The 20,147-nt window shown below is 33.6% G+C and overlaps 2 protein-coding genes across 4 annotated transcripts in view; one reads left to right on the forward strand and one right to left on the reverse strand.

The window, feature by feature from the left end:
- The first annotated feature begins 4,155 nt into the window (after positions 1-4,155).
- LOC114270340 (putative potassium transporter 17) lies at positions 4,156-12,317 on the forward strand. 2 transcript variants are annotated; one of them, XM_028211809.2, is made up of 8 exons: positions 4,157-4,400; positions 6,389-6,596; positions 8,447-8,662; positions 8,799-8,849; positions 9,402-9,662; positions 10,370-10,422; positions 10,506-10,875; positions 11,164-12,317. In XM_028211809.2, the coding sequence occupies exons 1-8, from the start codon at positions 4,245-4,247 to the stop codon at positions 12,015-12,017; spliced, it is 2,169 nt and encodes a 722-aa protein (XP_028067610.2). In that variant the 5' UTR covers positions 4,157-4,244; the 3' UTR covers positions 12,018-12,317. The 2 variants fall into 2 exon arrangements, with proteins under 2 accessions (XP_028067611.2, XP_028067610.2); XM_028211810.2 differs by lacking the exon at positions 9,402-9,662 and having other exon boundaries at positions 4,156-4,400.
- A 2,189-nt stretch (positions 12,318-14,506) lies between these two features.
- The window catches only part of SOS1 (sodium proton exchanger, putative (NHX7) (SOS1)), a 100,963-nt gene continuing 95,322 nt past the window's right edge, over positions 14,507-20,147 (reverse strand). For both annotated transcript variants that reach the window (XM_028211808.2, XM_028211807.2), the window contains 3 exons: positions 19,112-19,376; positions 15,735-16,006; positions 14,507-15,017 (listed from right to left, as the gene is read on the reverse strand). In XM_028211808.2, coding sequence (XP_028067609.2) covers positions 14,697-15,017; positions 15,735-16,006; positions 19,112-19,376 — 858 coding nt within the window. In that variant the 3' untranslated portion in view covers positions 14,507-14,696. The remainder of the gene's footprint in view (positions 15,018-15,734; positions 16,007-19,111; positions 19,377-20,147) is intronic.

Genomic DNA, 20,147 nt, shown 5'->3' on the forward strand with positions numbered 1-20,147 from the left:
TATAGGGATATATTACTCAACGGACTCTAAAAAAATGAATGGTTAAAATTATCAAAATAAAATCCGAAATGAGTCTCATCAAAAGAACAACAATGGCTGATATACAACAATCACCCCATTTTCAAATCTCACTCAAATAAAAATGCTAACTCTAATTTTTAGAGGGATTAACAATTCCATAAAATTTTCAATTCCATTATTTTTTTACAACTAAAAAAAATTTATATGAAGAAAAGAGATACATCTATTGGTTACTAATTCAATGTCACAATCAAAAAGAGATATAACATTGGGGAACACAATCAAAAAGACATATAACATTGGGGAATTACATATTAGTGGAAAAGATTAAAAAAAAAATCATTAATCGATTACTTTTCATATTTAGTCACCTACAAATTTAAATTTTGAAATGGATTAATATATTTTTCATTTTTTTTAAAAAAAATTGATGTAATTTCTATTTGAAAGTAATAAATTAAGGAATATTAATTTTTATTTATTTATTTATTTACTTGAATAAGAGTGAGCCAATAATTTTTTTTTTAACTTCTAAAAATCAAAGAATTATAAAATTTAGTTAGAGATATTAGAGGTGGGTTAAAAATTTCTTTTTCTTTATATAATATAATAGATGTTAATATAAAATTTCAGAACATAAACCTTACACTTTGGATCATTTACCATGTGTATTATCAAGAAATCAAGACAAAATGACATACTTGAATCCATTGATGAACGGTTAAACGGAAGCGTGATTATCAATGAACTTTTTGTTATTGATTATGTTATTGCCTTCTAATCCTTTCCCCTTTGGTGCCTTATGTTTCTCCTTGAGAGGATTTAGGAAAAAAATGGTAGTGTTCTTATTTCCACTTGGGAAGGAATAGGGACCATAACCTTTTAAAGGTTGTAATTGGTTTTCAAAACTGAAAGGTTGTGGAAGTTCAAAAGGAATGAAAACCAACTTTAACCATTATTGGTTTTAATTTCTATTTATTGGTTTTCAAAACTGAAAGGTTGTGGAAGTTCAAAATGAATGAAAACCAACTTTAACCAATATGTTTTAATTTTTATTTCTGCTCCTCATAGAAATAGAAATTATACAACTAGTATCTACACATTAGGTCCATAACACATATACCCTTAAGCCTATTAACTAAATTGAATCACTTAAATTGTAGGCTTCTTATAAATGATAACACCACATTTAATTATGTGGTCCCATTGAGACATTATCTAACAAACTCCCACTGGACCACATATGTATCATGAAAAATGTGCTTAACTTTAGTGAGCTCAGAAATTTGTTATCATAACTTGAGGGTATCCAAACAATCTTGTCCATTAACTATATTAATATAGGATCAAAGCGGTCTTCGTTACATCAATCGTAACTCGACCCACCAATGGTCACGTATACTAATACAGCTAAATGACATAGATCAATCATGGATGCGTAGCATGGAAATTACATGTGATGTGATCCATACATGCCTATTTCCAACTGGTCCTACTTAACTTTATTGAGATCAATACTTCACAATACGTAACAGAGCGTAATAAACTGAATATTTCATTTATGCAGAAATTAATCTAATTACATAGATAAAACTCAAGGTTGACATAAAGCAGTAATATAAATACAAACTCCCACTAAACCAGAATGTTCTCAAATAGAACAATACCCATCTGAGCAGTGTGCTCATGAAAGACCTTGGGTGGTAGTCCCTTCGTAAGTGGATCCGCTATCATGGAGTTTGTCCCAATGTGCTCTATGAAAATCTGTCTACTCTGCACTCTTTCTTTTACAACTAGGAACTTGATATCAATATTCTTTGATTTTGTCGAGCTCCTGTTGTTATTGGAATATAAAACTGCAGACTTATTGTCACAATATAACTTAAGTGGTCTTGCAGTGCTTATATTCTTCATTCATGGCTTCTATCCACTTATGAGAGTTGGAACTTTTCATGGCTTGACGAAAGTTGATTGGATCATCTTTCGACATTCCATTTTCTACCTCATGTTCCTGGAGATATACAATATAATCATCTGAAAATGCAAATCTCCTTTCTCTGGTGGATCGCCTTAATGACACAGATTCTTGAGGTTGAGGTTGTAAAGTTTGTTCCTCAGGAACAATTACCTCATCTTGAATGGGGGTTTGAACTATATTATCTTGAACAACATTGTCTGGTTGAGGATCCGAAATTACTTATCGAGCAATGACAGGTATAGGAACCTGTGATTGGTCAAAAGTAGTAGTAGGAAGTGGGATTACTCCTGCTTCCTCCTCAAAGACAATGTCTCTAATTGGATTTCTCCCCCCAAACTCAACATCCTCAAAAAATGTTGCAATTACCTCATGTTCACATTAAGTTACCAAACAGATAATCTCTAAATAAATTAATTTAATGACAACATCTCAAGATACCTAGCACAACATTAATACCAAGCCTTTGGGTAGTGATATTAACTGTAAGTGGTATTCTTGTTGTAATGATCAAACATTGACAATAAGTTATGTCAAATAACAAATCTATCTTTTGATGGATTTATTATTCACATTAGGTTTTCTTGACAATTGGCACATGTTTATCACCACAAAATGTGTGTGTAATTCTGCCAAGTCTTAATCATGTCTTTGGACCAATAAATACCCGCATGAGATACACAGACATGAACTTCAAAACATTCCATATAAAACAATCTAGACAAGAGAGATCACTTTTGTGACATCTTGTTTGAATTGACTCATATTGAGAATGTTAGAAAATTAAATTTCTGTAGACGTTGTATGAAATTATATTAAATTTAAAGATTTCTAAATTTTTGACCCCGTATATGTTATATAATCTGTAGCAATTCCAATTATATATATACATATATAAATAGAATTGATGGGTCCAAAAAACAAATAGTTTTTTTTTTATGATGTTCAAAATTAAACCGATCAAATCGCAAGATATATCTATATATATATAAATACATGATGTTCATCCATTTGAGAGAAAAAAAAAAAAACTGCCCACCGAATCATTTTACAATTCCGATTGCCATTTTCACAGAACAAAACAGGGAAAAACAGAATTTACATCCATAAGAAAATTCAGAATCTGATTCCAGGAAACTAAATAGAATGAATAAAGTATATCAATTCTGATAAGACACATGATATGCTGGCTCTGATACCAATTGTTAACATAAATTTCAGAACATAAACCTTATACTTTGGATCATTTACCATGTGTATTATCAAGAAATCAAGACAAAAATGACATACCTGAATCCATTGATGAACGGTTAAACGGAAGCGTGATTATCAATGAACTTTTTGTTATTGATTATATTATTGCCCTCTAATCCTTTCCCCTTTGGTGCCTTATGTTTCTCCTTGAGAGGATTTAGGAAAAAAATGGCAGTGTTCTTATTTCCACTTGGGAAGGAATAGGGACCATAACCTTTTAAAGGTTGTAATTGGTTTTCAAAACTGAAAGGTTGTGGAAGTTCAAAAGGAATGAAAACCAACTTTAACCATTATTGGTTTTAATTTCTATTTATTGGTTTTCAAAACTGAAAGGTTGTGAAAGTTCAAAATGAATGAAAACCAACTTTAACCAATATGTTTTAATTTCTATTTCTGCCCCTCATAGAAATAGAAATTATACAATTAGTATCTACACATTAGGTCCATAACACATATACCTTGAAGCCTATTAACTAAATTGAATCACTTAAATTATAAGTTTCTTATAACACCATATTTAATTATGTGACCCCATTGAGACATTATCTAACAATAAATAGATAGACATGCGAGTTCTGTTTTATATTTAATTTAGGGCAAATTACATATACACCCCTCCAGGTTTGACAAAATTACAGATACCCCCTGAGGTTTGAGAAATTACGAATTCCCCCCTGAATGCTATATTTGCATAAGAAATTAGGGGGTAATTTGTTATAAAATATAAACCTCAGGGGGTAAATTGTTATGAAAATACAAACCTCAGGGGGCGGGATGTAATTTCCGAAACCTCAGGGGGATATCTGTAATTTTGTCAAACCTGGAGGGGTGTATATGTAATTTGCCCTTTAATTTTATGTGTTTATAACATTATTGGCTTTTCCTGGTCTTGTTCTATAAAAACAAATCTTCAATTCCTTGAATTCCACAATCCCACCTGACCACTCGAAGAAGCTCTTCTGTTCCATTTTCTCTCTGTGTGAGAGAGAGAGCAATGGAGAGAGAAGTGGTAGTTGTGGAATGTGAGATGGATCGGCAACCCGGAATCCCTGACTCGGTCGCCACTCGGTCGGACGACGTCGCTTTGGTGGTGTTTGATTCCGCCGCTCCTCCTCCTCCTCCTCCTCCAATCCCACCTTCAGGGGACAAGGTACGTATTTATTACCCTTACACACACACCTTCAGGAGACAAGATACGTATTTATTACCCTTACACACACATACACCACACACACACCTTCAGAAGGCAAGGTACGTATTTATTACCCTCACAAACACCACACCACACCATACACCGCACACACTATACATCTATGTATCCATACGTATATATTCATATGTACGTATCGAAATTTTGTACTTCTCTCCAATTTATATTGGACTGGACCCGTCACGCAAAATCTAACTCGTCCATTATTTCATCGATGTAAAAAAATTTGGGATTAATGTTTTAAAAATCCGACCGATAAGCGAATTAAAAAAGTGATCGGTGGATGGGTTATCGGTTCAGCTGTTGGATTAAACCAGAATCGAACTGTCACGCCATAAATATATTAAATTATATTTAAATAAAAATATAAGTAATAAAATTATAAATTAAAAAATTAAAAATATTAAATTATCTTAAATATTTGTTCTAATATATTTTTTTTACTAAAAAATGTAATAATATATTTTAAAATATTATTAATTTTACCTTCGGAAGAGGAAATTAAATATTTAATATTTCATCCATATTATTTTAATTCAAATAATTTGATTGAAAGAAGAGTAAAAGTTTTGGAGAGATATCAAAATTTCAAATCTCTTTCCAAAAAATTTGGTTGAATCCCACATAAATTTTTTGAATTTTTTTGGAAGAATTTTTTTCTTATTTATAAATAAGTAGAGACTTTCACAATCATTTCAAACTCTCAATGGAATTCCTCACAAGAGGAGACCTTTGAAAGAGAATTTATAATTAAAATTTTCTTATATTATATATATATATACATATAGGTATATATAACAAGAAAGAAAGAATAAAAAAATAGTTTGAAAATATAAAAACAAAAATTCTAAATTTTTAATTTTTTTTAACCCTACCGTTTCGCTTGACCCGTTCTAGGTCACCCGGTTAGCGGTCCAACCACCGATTTTCCGGTTTTCTCTAAATAGGCTAGTTTTTAGGTTGGAACGGTTTATTGGGTATATCCGAACGGCAACCCCAATGGTTCAACCGGTCGAACCTGCCGATCCGGTCCGGTTTTCAAAACCATGGACGGGATATCAATAGTCATTTAATCAGATCATAAAAGGTAACGGTAAATATGATTTTAAAAATAAATTATTAAATTATTAGCGTAACAAAAAAATGTCACAAACTTTTTTTTTTTGTGTGTGGTAATTTTACATTATTTTTTTGACAAAGTAACAAACCAGGATTGAATTACAAAAGTGTTTAATAATTACTGGATGGATGTGGAGTTTTATCAGTTATTACCAATTGTAAAGGTATTTTGACTAAAACAAAAAGCATCACAAAATTTTTGAATTATTGTGTGCTTTATAGTAATATAATACATCTATCTATCTATCTCTCCATACTATTATAAAGGTGTTGATGTTCTAGTTTTTGGGGTTTTCTCAAAATACACTGATGGTAGTTATATGGCCAGTTATACCCTAAATTCTATTTTTTTTTTTCCAAACTTAGAATTTTTTTATCAAATAAAATTTACAATTTATTATTATTATTATTATTTTAAAAACTTGTGTCATAGATATTTGTTGTTTTCTCTGATAATCAAACAAAGAACAATTATTTAGTTTGCATTCTTTGTCTTTTCCCACAACAAATCAAAAAACAAATAGAATGTTAGACCATTGTCAAGTCCTATGTCTCACTATAATTTTCATTTTTGTTTTTTTATTTTATTTTTATACATGATCCAGTTGGGGCTTCCCAAATTTGTTAATTCGAAATCGTTACATTTATGTTTAATAGTTCATTTAGAAATATTTGAAATTATTTACTACTCTAACTTCAATTTTGTCTCTTATCTTTTTTTGTTTTTCTTCTTAATATAAAGTTTTAGTTTTAATTTTTGAAATTTTTATAATTTGAAGTTGTGAGTAAAATCTGTTATGTTGGATCAGGGAACTCTGAAACTTGCTTACAAGACATTAGGAGTTGTTTTTGGAGGGCTTGTGACTTCCCCACTGTATGTTTATCCTTCAATGCGACTGAAATCTCCAACTGAAGATGATTACTTGGGTATCTACAGCATCATGTTTTGGACCCTCAGTCTAATTGGGGTCGTCAAGTATGCTTGCATAGCTCTCAGGGCCGATGATCAGGGTGAAGGTATAAAATAATTTAAATGATTCATTGTAGTTTATGCTAATATCTAACGTTGTGGCAAGGATTCCCTTTTTGCTTCCAAAATTTGGCCTTCTATATGTTTTGCTTTTATGTGACATTAACCATTTATCTTGCACTTTGTCGTGAATTTGATTCATTTCTTTCTTTGTCGATATAGTTTATCCTTTACTTTCAACTAGTCAGTAGTCTCTTTCATTTATAATTTTCTTTTTTTCATTTTTTATTATTTGTCTGCCTTGTTTTAAGTATTATGTTGGAAACAATTCCAGAATTAAATTGTAGGAGGATAATTTTGATGTAGTTCCTTTTAACTACACCTTTTTTTTCATTTCTTTGTTGTGATGATGAGAATTATTATTATTATTATTATTATTGCTTATTATTTGGCCACTTGATCCAAATGATTCTTTTCTTCGAAATACTTTCTCCTTCAACTTCTGTGTGCTAACAAATCTTGTCCATTTCTACTAGACAAAACTGACCTAGAATTATGTTTGAGGCATGACCCGCAATTAGGAAGACATGGGTAATATGCTTTAAAGATGCTTTTGAATGGCTTTGTGGTAACTGTTGGGGTGATGCCAAAAGTATGATTACATTTTTCCTATTTACCATGCTTCTGCTTATCATTTGTAGGAAATGATGTTTTCATTGGCCGGAAAAGATTGGCCTATTTGCAAATCCCATCAATGTTTTTTTTTTTTTGGCTCGAGAGATTTAAGGGGCAAGATTATTTGGAGATATATTTTTTTGGCTTTTCCACAAACCGTTTGGTATATGATAGAATGATAAGAGTTTTTGTTTTTGTTTCTTTGTTTTTTTGTCTTTTGTTTTTTGCATCACTATCAATAAATTTCTGTTTCTTGTGGGATCAAAGACTGAAACCTAATTTTTGCCATGATTTTTGCATAGTGAATTGAGCAAAATGAGCCTTATTGGAAATAATTTTGTTAGGGACCATGATACCATTACCAAGATTGATACTTCAAATCACGTTCGAAGAGCGATATGATGGACTTTCATCCTTCTATATGTGACGTATAAATTTTAAATACTATATCTATTACCTTATTGTACGAAAAAACCTGGTTTAAAAAACTACTCTTAGAAAAGAATGAAAATAATTTCCATGTTGCCAATGCCACTGCAAGATCAGAGGTAAAGAACTTCCTATCTGAGTGTTTTTATTCTGCTTTAATTTTGATCACAGCTATAAGACAATAATTTTTTACGAGGTTTCGAAATTTATTATTCATGCAACAATTTTTTTGTTCCTTCAGTGCATCGCTTTGGTTGATGAAGTATTCTTATTGGTTGTGAAGGCTTTCATATGTGCGAAGGAGGGTGGGGACCCTCTCTGCATAGTAATTGCGTGGTGCTTTTGACAACATTGTCCTTATATTTCATTCTTGAACCGCCTGTATTCTCTTATTAGGAAATTTGTTACCCACGTTCAATGTTATAAACTCAGATTTAGATTACACTTGTCCTTATGAAGTGAATTTGATATGTGGAAGCTTGTGGACTCAAAAGTTCTATTCAGAGGAAAGAATATGATCAGACAATCTTGCTTGTTTTATTACCAAGTTGTTCTTCGACAATGGCTTTGAGATGATACTAAAAGTCCTATATGGTCGATATACTTATCAAAACAAAAAGCTTGTTTCCGCAATACATTTAATTCTATTATTATGACTAAATTTAAAATTCTTGTTTGCTCGATATATTAAATTCTCTTCCTGATTTGTAAGAACAATTTTTCCACATGTCACTTGCATCCATATGCATCCGTTTGCCTGAATTCTCAAATTCTGGATAATGATTTATTGCAGGTGGAACATTTGCTTTGTATTCATTACTTTGTAGGAATTTGGATATTGGAATTCTTTCTTCCAAATGTGTAGCTTTGAACTCAAGCTCTGAAAAGCGAAGTAGGCTGGGTATTTTTTTCGAAAAAAGTGTGGTCGCGAGAAGAGTATTGCTTTTCATTGCAATGCTAGGTATGTGCATGCTAATCAGTGATGGGATACTTACACCTGCAATCTCAGGTTTGTTACCATTTAACTATCCTTAACTTTCTTCTTCTTCTTCTTCTTCTTCTTCTTCTTCTTCTTTTTTTTTTCTTTTTTTTTTTGTGTTTAATTGTTCATAACAATCTTCTATCTTTTATCAAAATTGTTCCAGTGTTATCAGCAATGGACGGCATAAGAGCACCTTTTCCTTCTGTCAGCAAATGTAAGTATTGACATGGAGTTCTGTAACTTTAGCTAGTTCCTAATATTTGATTGTCGTTAAAGTTCAATGACTATGACATCTTTTCAAGGTGTCATTTTCTTGAAATCAAAAGCCCTTTATCTTTGTGTATTTTTTCAATTAAGCCTCTAATCTATTTTTTCATTCAAATAGGCCCTCTAACTTTCCAAATTGATTTAATTTAATCCTTTTGTTACATTCTGTCTACTTTTTGCAGTTAAGCATATGATATGGTCCCTAACTAAATGGTAAATTTGTAAAATCAACATTAAAACCCATTTTTCTAGTATCAAAACAAACAGATAAGTAAATCCGATGTCGACTATTGAAACATGTGTTGGTAAAGGACTGAAAGTATCTCTCTGTGAACTTAAGTTTTCTCCTTTGAAATACTTGATATAAGCACTTGACAACAGATATAATAGCTAAAAAGCATGAGAGATGGAAGAGATCATAGTTGCAACTGAAACGTTTTTCATTTCTATGGAGTTCAGTTTGTTTGTGTTCACAGATTTCTTGGTTTTGAATTTGCAGCCTTAGTTGAAGTCCTGTCTGCAGTAGTTCTTATTGTTCTGTTCCTGGTGCAGAAGTACGGTACCTCACGAGTGAGTTTCATTTTCTCTCCCATTATGGGTGCTTGGACCGTCACGACTCCTCTTATAGGAATTTATAGCATTATTCGTCATTATCCGAGCATATTCAAGGCAATATCACCACACTACATCGTCAGTTTTTTTTTGAGAAATGGAAAGGAAGGCTGGCTATTGCTTGGTGGTACCGTCCTTTGCATCACCGGTGAGCCTCGTATTTCTGGTCTATTACATTGTGGTTATTAACAAATGACACTACTGTTCTTTCCACAAACTTCTCTGGAAAGCATGTTCCTCTAGCCTATAACTAGAATAGCAGTGCTAAATGCTAGTGTTAAAAGTTGAAAATAATGTTCGAAAGCCATGATTTAGGTACTTTATTGCAGAAAGATTGAGGAAGATGATCAATTTTTCCTTAGTGGTTTAGATATAATGATTTTACAAGTAACAAGAAAGAATTGGTGCTTAAAGTTTTCTGTGTTTTGGCTTGTATATGTACTTATGAAGGTCTTTACTAGGTTGGTTAACGAATTGGATTCAGATTGGATTTGGCGTATTTCGAATCCGTCCCAATTATAAAAATCTGAACCTGAACCCGTGCTGGTTATGACAAATCTAATCAGAGATCATCCGAATCTGATTTATCTGGGAATTTTGATTCGAAAATTCAAGCTGAACCAATTTATTGTAGTACTTCAATTTTTTTCGTTTGAATATCGTTTTCTCGATTTTTTGGTTGTCGTTGCCCATTGTTCAGAAAATGTTTTTTTTTATTTTTTTATTTTTTTATTTTTTTAAATTTGTTTTTAGGTTCAATTGCTTAGTTGATCATGGTGGAAGAATCTATTGGTTAGGCAAGTACAGTGTTCTAGACACGTTTGATTCATTAATGTGAAATTTCACTTTTTTCAGGTTCGGAAGCATTGTTTGCTGATCTTGGTCATTTCAATCGCAAATCCATTCAGGTGTCGTATTTAGCTCACTCTCTCGTGAATTTCCATTTCTCTGATATTATGCAGCGGTTTTCTAACACATTCTCTCCTAGCAGCTAGCCTTTCTATTTACTATATACCCATCGTTGGTTCTGACATATGCGGGACAAACAGCATACCTGATCAAAAACCCAAATGATCACGATGACGGGTTCTACAAGTTTATACCAAAAACAATTTACTGGCCTATGTTCATCATAGCCACGTTGGCAGCAATTGTTGCGAGTCAGTCACTGATATCAGCCACCTTTTCCATTATCAAGCAATCAGTCACACTGGATTATTTCCCTCGAGTCAAGGTGGTGCACACATCCTCCAAGAAAGAAGGCGAGGTTTACTGTCCGGAAATCAATTACATCCTCATGATACTTTGTGTTGCTGTCATTCTCATTTTTGGTGATGGAAAGGATATCGGAAATGCTTTTGGTATGATAAACTAATTAACCTTGAATCTTTATTTCTTTTTTAATCGAACATCTGAAAATTTACTTTCTAGTTTATCATAATGTTTTTCAAAAATAGTTCGCCAAATGCGTTTTTCAAAAAATATATATATATATATATGTATAAATTTTTAAAAAAAAACACAATCAAACGTGTTTACTGTTGTTCGTTCTATTCTGTTATGTAGCTTCTTTTTTCCTGTTTATGTTATTTGACTTTCTTATTCTGCAATTTTAATGCATCTATTGATCGTCAAGACATTGTTTACAGGTGTTGTTGTTAGCCTTGTTATGCTCATCACCACAATACTATTGACATTAGTCATGATCATGATTTGGCGAACTCCACCGGCGTTGGTTGCTCTTTACTTTGTCGTATATTTTGTGATGGAAGGCGTTTACGTGAGTGCAGTTTCCACAAAAATCCTACAAGGTGGATGGATTCCATTTGCCATTTCTTTCATCCTTGCTTTCATCATGTTCGGTTGGTTCCATGGAAGGCACAGAAAGATCCAGTATGAGCTATCCCACAAGATAGACAGAGACCAACTAAGAATGCTATTATCTGATCCCATAGTCCAAAGAGTTCCCGGAGTTTGCTTGTTCTACACCAGCATTCAAGACGGTGTGACCCCAATTCTCGGGCATTACATAAAGAACATGAAATCTCTTCACAAGGTTACTATTTTCACAACCTTTCGATGCTTGTTGGTTCCCAGAGTTGCGCCACACGAAAGAATTGTTGTCAGCAAACTAGGCCTTAAAGGGGTATACAGATGTGTGGTTCAATATGGTTATGCTAATTCTCTTGATCTTGAAGGAGACGGTTTTGTGAGTCAAGTTATTGATAGATTGCGGGCACATATACAAAACGGCTCTGACTATGCAACATCAGTTACTTCTGAGCTTGAGGAAGAGATGTCTGATATGGAAGAGGCAAAGCTCTCTGGCGCGGTTCATGTTCAGGGAAAGACAAGGTTTTATGTAAGTAAAAATTGTGGTTGGTTTGATGGGTATATGCTTGCATTCTATGAAGTTCTGCATAGGAATTGTAGGTCAGCATTGCCTGCTATGCGGGTGCCGCTATTGCAGCGTGTTGAGGTTGGAATGCTCTATGAGGTTTGAGAGAGAGAGAGAGAGAGAGAGAGAGAGAGAGGAGTATAAAAGCCAAGGTAATGTTTTAGGCAGTGAAAATGAGAATGCAATGTGGCTTGATTGAGAGAGATTAGTATAAAAGCCAAAGTAACGTTAAGGTTTAGGTAGTGGCAATTAGAATGTAATGTGGGTATAATTTATATATGTATTTCGGATTTTGAGGGGAGAGATAAAATGTATCATAAAAGAATATATAAATGTAACAAGAAATAGTGGATTGTGGTTCAGAAGAAAAGGATCAATTTATAATTACAAGAAATTATTTCTCAATTTATGATATTTTATTTATTTTTTTTGGTATAAGTTGTGTACTGGTCGACCTCACAAGATTTCGTGTTAACTGTTTGTATATTTATTTGATAAGAATTCAATTTCCAGATCATTAATATATATATATATATATATATTGTTGGCTCAAAAAAAAAAAAAAATGAAAAACAGAGAGAAAAAAGGATAAATTACTTTATCAGTTGTGGTTTGGTTTATGTGCATATTACTCATTTGAAAAAAAAAGAAAGGTAAATCAAACTTTGTCTTTTTTAATGTTTGATCACTTTCTCAATTTGGTTTCTAAAATTTATTTTTTCTTACTTTAACCCTTCATATTTTAAGCTTTTCTTAATTTACTTCTAAATTTAATTTGTATTCAAAATTAGACAGAAAGTATCACGATAATTGTCCCATAATATAACAATTATATTATGATATTGAGATTTGAATTTATGTCAGAAATGTGAGCTATATATAATAAAATATTTTTATGCCACGTGATTGTCAATGTATCATATTTTGTCTAACTTTTAACATATGTAACTTTTGGAAGTAAATTAGAAAAAATTTAAAACAAGAAGGGTCAAAGTGAAAAAAAAAAAAAAAGAGAGAGAGAGAGAGAGAAGCAAACTTTAAGAGTCAAAGTGAGAAAGTGATCAAAAATAAAAGGGGCAAAGTATAATTTCTCCATAAAATCGCCACATAACCCACACTAATTTTTGTTAGGGTAATTCTATTTATACACCACTAATCCTCTCAGTACACACCATTATTTAGTACACACACATAATAATTTTTAGAATTTGAAAATATTTTAGTTCATACCTTAACTTTACATTACTAGTCATAAGGTAACATACCACTGGTGTACTTGAATACAAACCACAACCCACACCCAAATATTTCTATCTTCAAAACACCATTGATCTCCATCGTCAGCGTTGAAGACCTCCAATGTCGGCAAAGAGTTTCGTCTGGCCGATGCATTCTCATTGTTTCAGATCTCCATCGTCGTCATCGTCGTTTTGCCGTTGGCTTGCCAGTGTATTATCGTCGTTTCAGATCTCCATTTTTGCCATCGTCTCGCCGTTGTTTCGTCGATGCATTGTCAGTGTTGAAAATTTGTCATTCTCACCCTTGATTCACACATTTTATTTTCACATTCATATGTTGTTTCTATCTTCTTTTGATTTGGTTACTGATTCAACTTCCATAGCAATTTCTATTTTGAGTTTAACTCAACTTTGATTGTCTGAATATAATATCATCATACAAAAAAATAAAATTGAACAAATTGTATATGTTCAAAATATTTATGTTGAACAAAATAAATACATTTATAGTTTACATGTTGAATAATTTCAACTCGTTCAAACTTATTATGTTGAATATATATTATATATTTGTTCATTTATTTATTTTTATAAATGTTGAGTACATCTACTTTTTGTAAAAAAAGAAAAGAAAATATACTAAAAACAAATTAAATTATTAAATTGAAAATTTTGAGAAATGAAATTATTAAGGAATTAAAATGTTTAATTTTTTTATGTATGAACATTTATAATTTGGTCAACATTAATAATTTGAACAAAATTGTTTTATTCAAATAAAAATAATCGAATACTGTGTAAAAGTTCAATTTTGAAAAAATTTACAAAATAGTTATAAGGGAAGTGATATTTTATGAAATAAAATGTTAGGCAACTAAAATACAATACATTCAGAAAATGTATAGTTGAAAAGTAAGCAATCAGTCCATTCCAAGTGACATCAGACTAGTATATCAGAATAGTAAGGCAAGGAAAAAAAACTCAACTCACATCCGATGCGATAATAAATAAATATATAAATTTATTTAATTTAAACAAAGTGTATGACCTTTTTCACCCACACAATTCAACCAAGCTCAAATGATATGGACAAGCTATACCACAAAAGATAGTCCACATCACCAAGTCACATAATCAACAAATTTTCATAAACTACAAAGAGACTCCAAAACTTTAGTATAATTACTTTTTTATTTTAGTATAATTTTATAACATCCGGAGACTCCAAAATTGGGGGATGTAGCATCACTCATAGACTTTAAAAGAGCACACTGACAATCCCATTTGAGTAAGGCACAAAAGGTTACGTCTGGTTTGATGATACAATTTGGTATTGAAATACAAAAAATTGACTAATTTTAAAATGTATCCGGCATGTAACCCTCTCTCCATTACTAGGCCAATCTTCCTTGTAGTTCATCAGGTACATTCTTATTTAGTCGAAATTTCTTCTATATATTACACAGGCATTTAAAAGTACTTCATATTTTCAAATGAAAATCTAAAAATTAATTTACAATTGTGATAATCCAGATAAAAAGAACAATCAAGAAGGCTGGCGAAAGGAAAGCCTACTTGGTGAATCAATTCTCACGATCAATTCGTCTTCTGCACCAGACTCATCGCTAGAGTCATCATCTATTAACGGACTCTTTTGTGTGTTTGAACTTCGAAGTGGAGTTTCCGGATTTTGTTCTGTGACCTTTTTGAATTCACGGTTGTGATTTCTCACAGTAGTGGACCCTTCTGATCTCACAGAAACAAGCACTTTCCCAAGACTTGATGGAACTGCTGGATATGAAAGGCTATGGGATGATTTCGCTTGACTAACAGGCAAAATTCTCACAGGTGATTGGGCTTTATTGACCTATTAAAGAAAATAATGCAGACTAAAATTCAAAATATGAAAAAATGTAGGCAAGGAGTAAGGTCAAATGAAAAAGCTACGACTCAGAAAATATGGAAGTGTAAAAAGGTAACTTCAAGGCATTATAAATTTAGATGGTCACAAGTTGATTGCAGTTAGGTGTTTTTTGTTTTTTTGAAATCTCTTTTCAAGATAAACAAAATAAATACGAAAACTGAAGAACATAACTTCAACTGCTAAAGTTTTTTGTTTTTTTTTTTCGGCATGGTATTTTCTTGGGTAAATTACACTTTTTACCCTCGAACTTTCACCCAATTTTTACTTTGGTCCCTCATCTTTTTATTGCAACAATTAGGTCATTAGACTTGAACCTTTTTTCATTGTAATCAAAAGATGGGGATCAAATTGAAATTTAGATGAACGCTTGGGGGTAACGAGTGTAATTTTCCCGGTTTTCTGTCCTTAATTAAGCGGGGACACTAGCAATAAAACAACTCAAAACCCATAAACATGTCCGCTTCTAAGAAAAAAAAAATTGAAAGCATGCTTCCTAAAATTGATGAGGAAACAAAAAAAAAACAAAACAAAACAAAACAAAACAAAAAAAGAGGAAAAAATGAATTGTTCTTGAATCATGTCTAATAATTTTTTGTTGAGTTTTTTATCCAATAAGTTACTTCCAAACACAGACTTAAAGAAAAGATAACTTGAACATACCATTCTTTCAAATTTGTTCAGCTGCAATGCCCTAGCAGACATGTTTGCTTGTTGCCTTGGATTGAAGAAATGCTCAGGCCAACTCATAAGACCACAATGTTCTCGACTTAGGGATCTAGAAGGGTGATCAACTGAACGTGACACCACTGAAGATGACCTTCTCTGGAGAGTCCTATGGGCTTCAAATGCAGCGATGTCAAATATTATTATTCTTGCACTCGATTCAAAGTGATACCAGGATGCTTGATGAGAAAAACTGGCTTGCCTAGTAGCTGTCACCGATTAAAAAATGGAAGGATTAAACAGAGGACCAATTTCATAAAGTTCAAAAACATGATGTGGCTTTCATTTGTTTCGGTTCAATTGCTTCATTGATTTGGAATCAACTGTGAACGGAAAAGAGGGACCATTTTTGGCACAGGTACAAAAAACAAGAATAAGAAAGGCAATCAAGATAAAATAAAATAAATAATTTTCTAAAATGATATTGGAAGTTATGCAGGGTATTATTACATGACAACAAAACAAAATAGAAAAGAAATCACAAAAACTGGTTTCAACCTATAGGTGAGGGTCATCTTTGTTTAATCATCGCATAAATTGGTATGTTGACACATATACACCCACAATTGATGACATGCCTTGCATTTAGCTTACGCTACTAATCAGTTTTTGAAATTACAACTTGCATAAGACTATAATTTTCTTCTAAATGGAAGAACGCCTGCTTCATTTGGAAAGATCCAGTTTTACATAACTTACTTTCCAGACAAACAAAAAGAATTCACCTTCACAGGTCCTCATAAATTATTATGGCAAGATATAGGGTCATCCTACATAACATGTCAACGTTTCACATATTTTTTATTGTCTTTGCAAGGGGTTCGAAGTGAACAGTGATTAACACAGTGATTAGAGAGGCAAAACTATGTCAATGGTCCAACGGATCCAGGCTGGCTGGAGGATGAGTATCTGGGTGAGGGGGGAGCAAGTGGTTCAAAAAGAAAGGAATGGCAGTGCACAAATGGGCAGCACCTCCCCAAATCTCCAGAAAATCCTCTTTTTTGACCTTAGGAAATGCATCTTACTTATATATATATATATATATATTTTTTTTTTAGTACCAAAGGATACCAAGTGGCCAAATAGGGTGAGGACATGTATCCTTGAGAATCACATGGAATAATCTGTCTTAGACCACCAGGCTGAAGGTGTCACATGTCTCTCTGCATATACTATGTACTATCTATTTGGTAGAAGTACATCCGTAACTACCTTTTTGAACTTCAGCAAGTGCACTTGCGGAGATAGTGTCTACCGCTGCACTTGCCTTTTCAGTTCAAACCTCAACAAGTGCACTTGCGACGGTAATGTTTGCCGCTGCACTTGCTTTCTCAATTCGGTTTAGCCAAGACATGTATTCTCAGGACTTCATAGCCTGTTATCAGCCATATTTACCACCGCACTTGCCTTTTCAGTTCAGTTTAGCCAAGACATGCATTCTGAGGACTTCATAGCTTGCTATCAGGCATGTTTCGTGTTCGTCTCAGCGAAGCCTCCACCCTTAGGCATCTAACCACAAATTCCCCAGCTTCCCAGGGTGAAGGCCACAACCAAGCCTACTGTTAGCCATGTTGTGCCTTAGTACCAAGCCCACGGGGGCTTCCTTGGTTCTGCCTGTGCAACCAAAACAGCTCCATGACCTGGGTAAATGGAAAGGGAGTCCCTTGCGCTTAGGTTGCCCGGCTCCCATCTTCACGGGATCGCCACGGTATATTGATATCTCTAGGCCTATTATTAGCTCTAACTAGTAAGCTTTGGGGCCTGTTATTAGCGCCGAGTTAATAATGACTTTGGGGGCCTGCTATTAGCCCTAGGCAGGTAATGCCTAGGGGTCTGCTATCAACGCCAGATATTAACCTTTACTTGTGGAGGGGAAGCCTCACTCAAAGGCTGCTATCACTTTGGTGAAGTCTTTCCTCTGCAAGTTAGCTGCGGCAGTTGTACTTGCTGCGGCAACTGTTTCCCACGACAAGTTCGACTGGCTGCGCCGACAATACTAGAGATGGTAACGCCAACAAAGCACCTCAGCAATTTGGCTGTTGCAAGTGCTACCTCAGCAAGTTAGTTGCTACGGTTTTCTCTTTCCCTCAACAAGTTCAAATGGCGGCGCCAACAATAGTTGGGATGGCGGCATTAACAATACTAAGAATGGCGGCGCTGAGACAAAGTGCCTTAACAACTTGACCACTGTAAGTGTTGCCTTTGCAACTTAACAATTTTTTTTCATGCAACTTGTTCGGGCCTTTGGCGGGTTGGACTTGTTCTCGCCCACTGTTGACCCACTTTCCTTGGGCTTTAACCCATGCTTCTTTAATCATTCTTGCTCGCCTAACAGGGGCAACCTCAGCACCTAGGTCCATACTTAATTTTGACCTTAATTTCGGACCCTCTACAGTCTTAATGTGCTACGCAGTGATTTTTTATTTTTATTTTTTTGGCTGTATTTTATGAAAATAAAACAAATGTGTTGATAACATACATGCATTTAGCCAAGCATAGCATGGGTTGAATGCTACATAAAGTTCTAACACCAATTTAATTAAAGAGAAAATTAATCCCACATTAGGGATAATTAGCTGTCAGTAAGTGAGTAAAAGACCTAGGTGAATCTTGTGGAGGTAGAAGGGCAGAATAAAAGTTAGGTGGGCCATTGCTTTATTTGGAAACAGATTTATTGAAATTATGTCTTAATATAGAAGGGAGAAATTTGTACTTAGGTGTGCCATTGACCCTACCAGGCCCCTCTAATTCCTCCATTGCATGAAACCTGTATCTTCAAATAGACACATTTCATCTTTCATCTATGAATTGTTCTCATTCCAAGAGCTCAATTCTCAAACATGTTTCTTGAACGTTCACTAGTTGTTTTGAAGATTCATAGATCTCGTAATGTGGATTTATTTAGGCTGTCACATTTATATTGTTGGACAGCTTGATATATATTATTGTGACTAGTGGCGATCTAACATGGTATCAAAGTCCAGGTTGGGGGACATCTTGGGTTCAATTCTCTCCAATTGCAATTGGTTCCTGTTTGCGTTCTCTCTCATTTGTATGTAAGGATGTCTACATCTCAATGTGTTTTGTGTGAGGGAGGGTTTTAGAGAGCTTGATATACATTGTAGGGCACATTTCCCCATGCCAAGTGAAAATGGAAACCCAAAACACAAAGATAAGGTCACTAATAGTTATAAACAGCGAGTTTATATCAAAACAAAACATCAGAATTATACATAACAGAAAATAGTATGTAAACAGAAGGTGGAGTACTGGCAAACATGCATATTATAGGATGCTAAATAAATTTCAATCACCTGATGTTTCTGATCCTAGGAAGTTTAGGTCCCCATATGAAGGCAGTAGTGCTGCAGGAGACGTAATCAATTCTTCTTGGATAACTTGTGTTTTTACGAATCCTTCTAATAGAAGGCCAATGGAATGTTGAGGTATTTCTATAGTTTCTCCCCGTAAGCGTATACTCATTATTGACCTTTCTGCAACAAGGGTTCTCAAGTCTTGCATGGCCATTTTCTCAAAAATTTGAGGAAGTAGGAGTTTGGCAAGAATAGTTGCACTTTCCTGCCAAAAGACGAAAAAGAAAATATACCCATCTAAATAAAAAAAGTAGAACAAAAATAAAAATAATAGATAACTTGTATGACCCATTCTGTGAAACACATTTTTAAGGGATATGGGACACCATAACCACTCTAGAGTTAATCAAAAATTTTATTAAATTGTAATACCATTTTACCCTCATTTCCATAGTCAACAGAGAAAACACATCAATAGATGAGCGGCATATCCTTGACCTGGTTGCATAACTTGATAGTGCATGTCCAATTCTAGATCTAATGGAAAGTATATTGTTAAAATCCACCTACTCTCCACCTACTTCACCCACTTAAACCTACTCCACTAAACCTAACCCACTACTTCACCCACTCTCCACCTACTTCACCCACTTAAACCTACTCCACTAAGCCTAACCCACTACACCACTACCACCTCACCTACTCCACTAAACCTAACCCACTACACCACTACCACCTCCACTTCACCTACTCCTTACCTACTACACACTCACCCTCTTCTATATATAGGAATCATGAATCATTGTAATAGATATCACTTAGAAAATATGAGGAAGAAGAACTCCGAAAATATGAGGAAGAAGGAATATATTTCTGTTATATTCAAAACTTCTTATCTTACAAGACCAAATGACACTCCTTATATAGGAGATATTACAAACATCATTATAACCCATTATATGCCACTTACATATTATATATTACCACTATCTACCACTATCATATTATATACATGCCACTATCTACCACCAACACC

The sequence above is a fragment of the Camellia sinensis genome, chromosome 11, assembly GCF_055761805.1.
Source record: "Camellia sinensis isolate YWXY chromosome 11, ASM5576180v1, whole genome shotgun sequence".
In the NCBI taxonomy this organism is placed as follows: Eukaryota; Viridiplantae; Streptophyta; class Magnoliopsida; order Ericales; family Theaceae; genus Camellia; species Camellia sinensis.

What these genes read in the sequence shown, in the direction of transcription:
- LOC114270340 (XM_028211809.2), top strand. Translation starts at nt 4,245, where the DNA reads ATGGAGAGAGAAGTGGTAGTTGTGGAATGTGAGATGGATCGGCAACCC. An exon ending in TTTTCCTTCTGTCAGCAAAT is followed by an intron (nt 8,850 to 9,401) that starts GTAAGTATTGAC and finishes TTGAATTTGCAG; the next exon opens with CCTTAGTTGAAGTCCTGTCT. An exon ending in GGATATCGGAAATGCTTTTG is followed by an intron (nt 10,876 to 11,163) that starts GTATGATAAACT and finishes CATTGTTTACAG; the next exon opens with GTGTTGTTGTTAGCCTTGTT.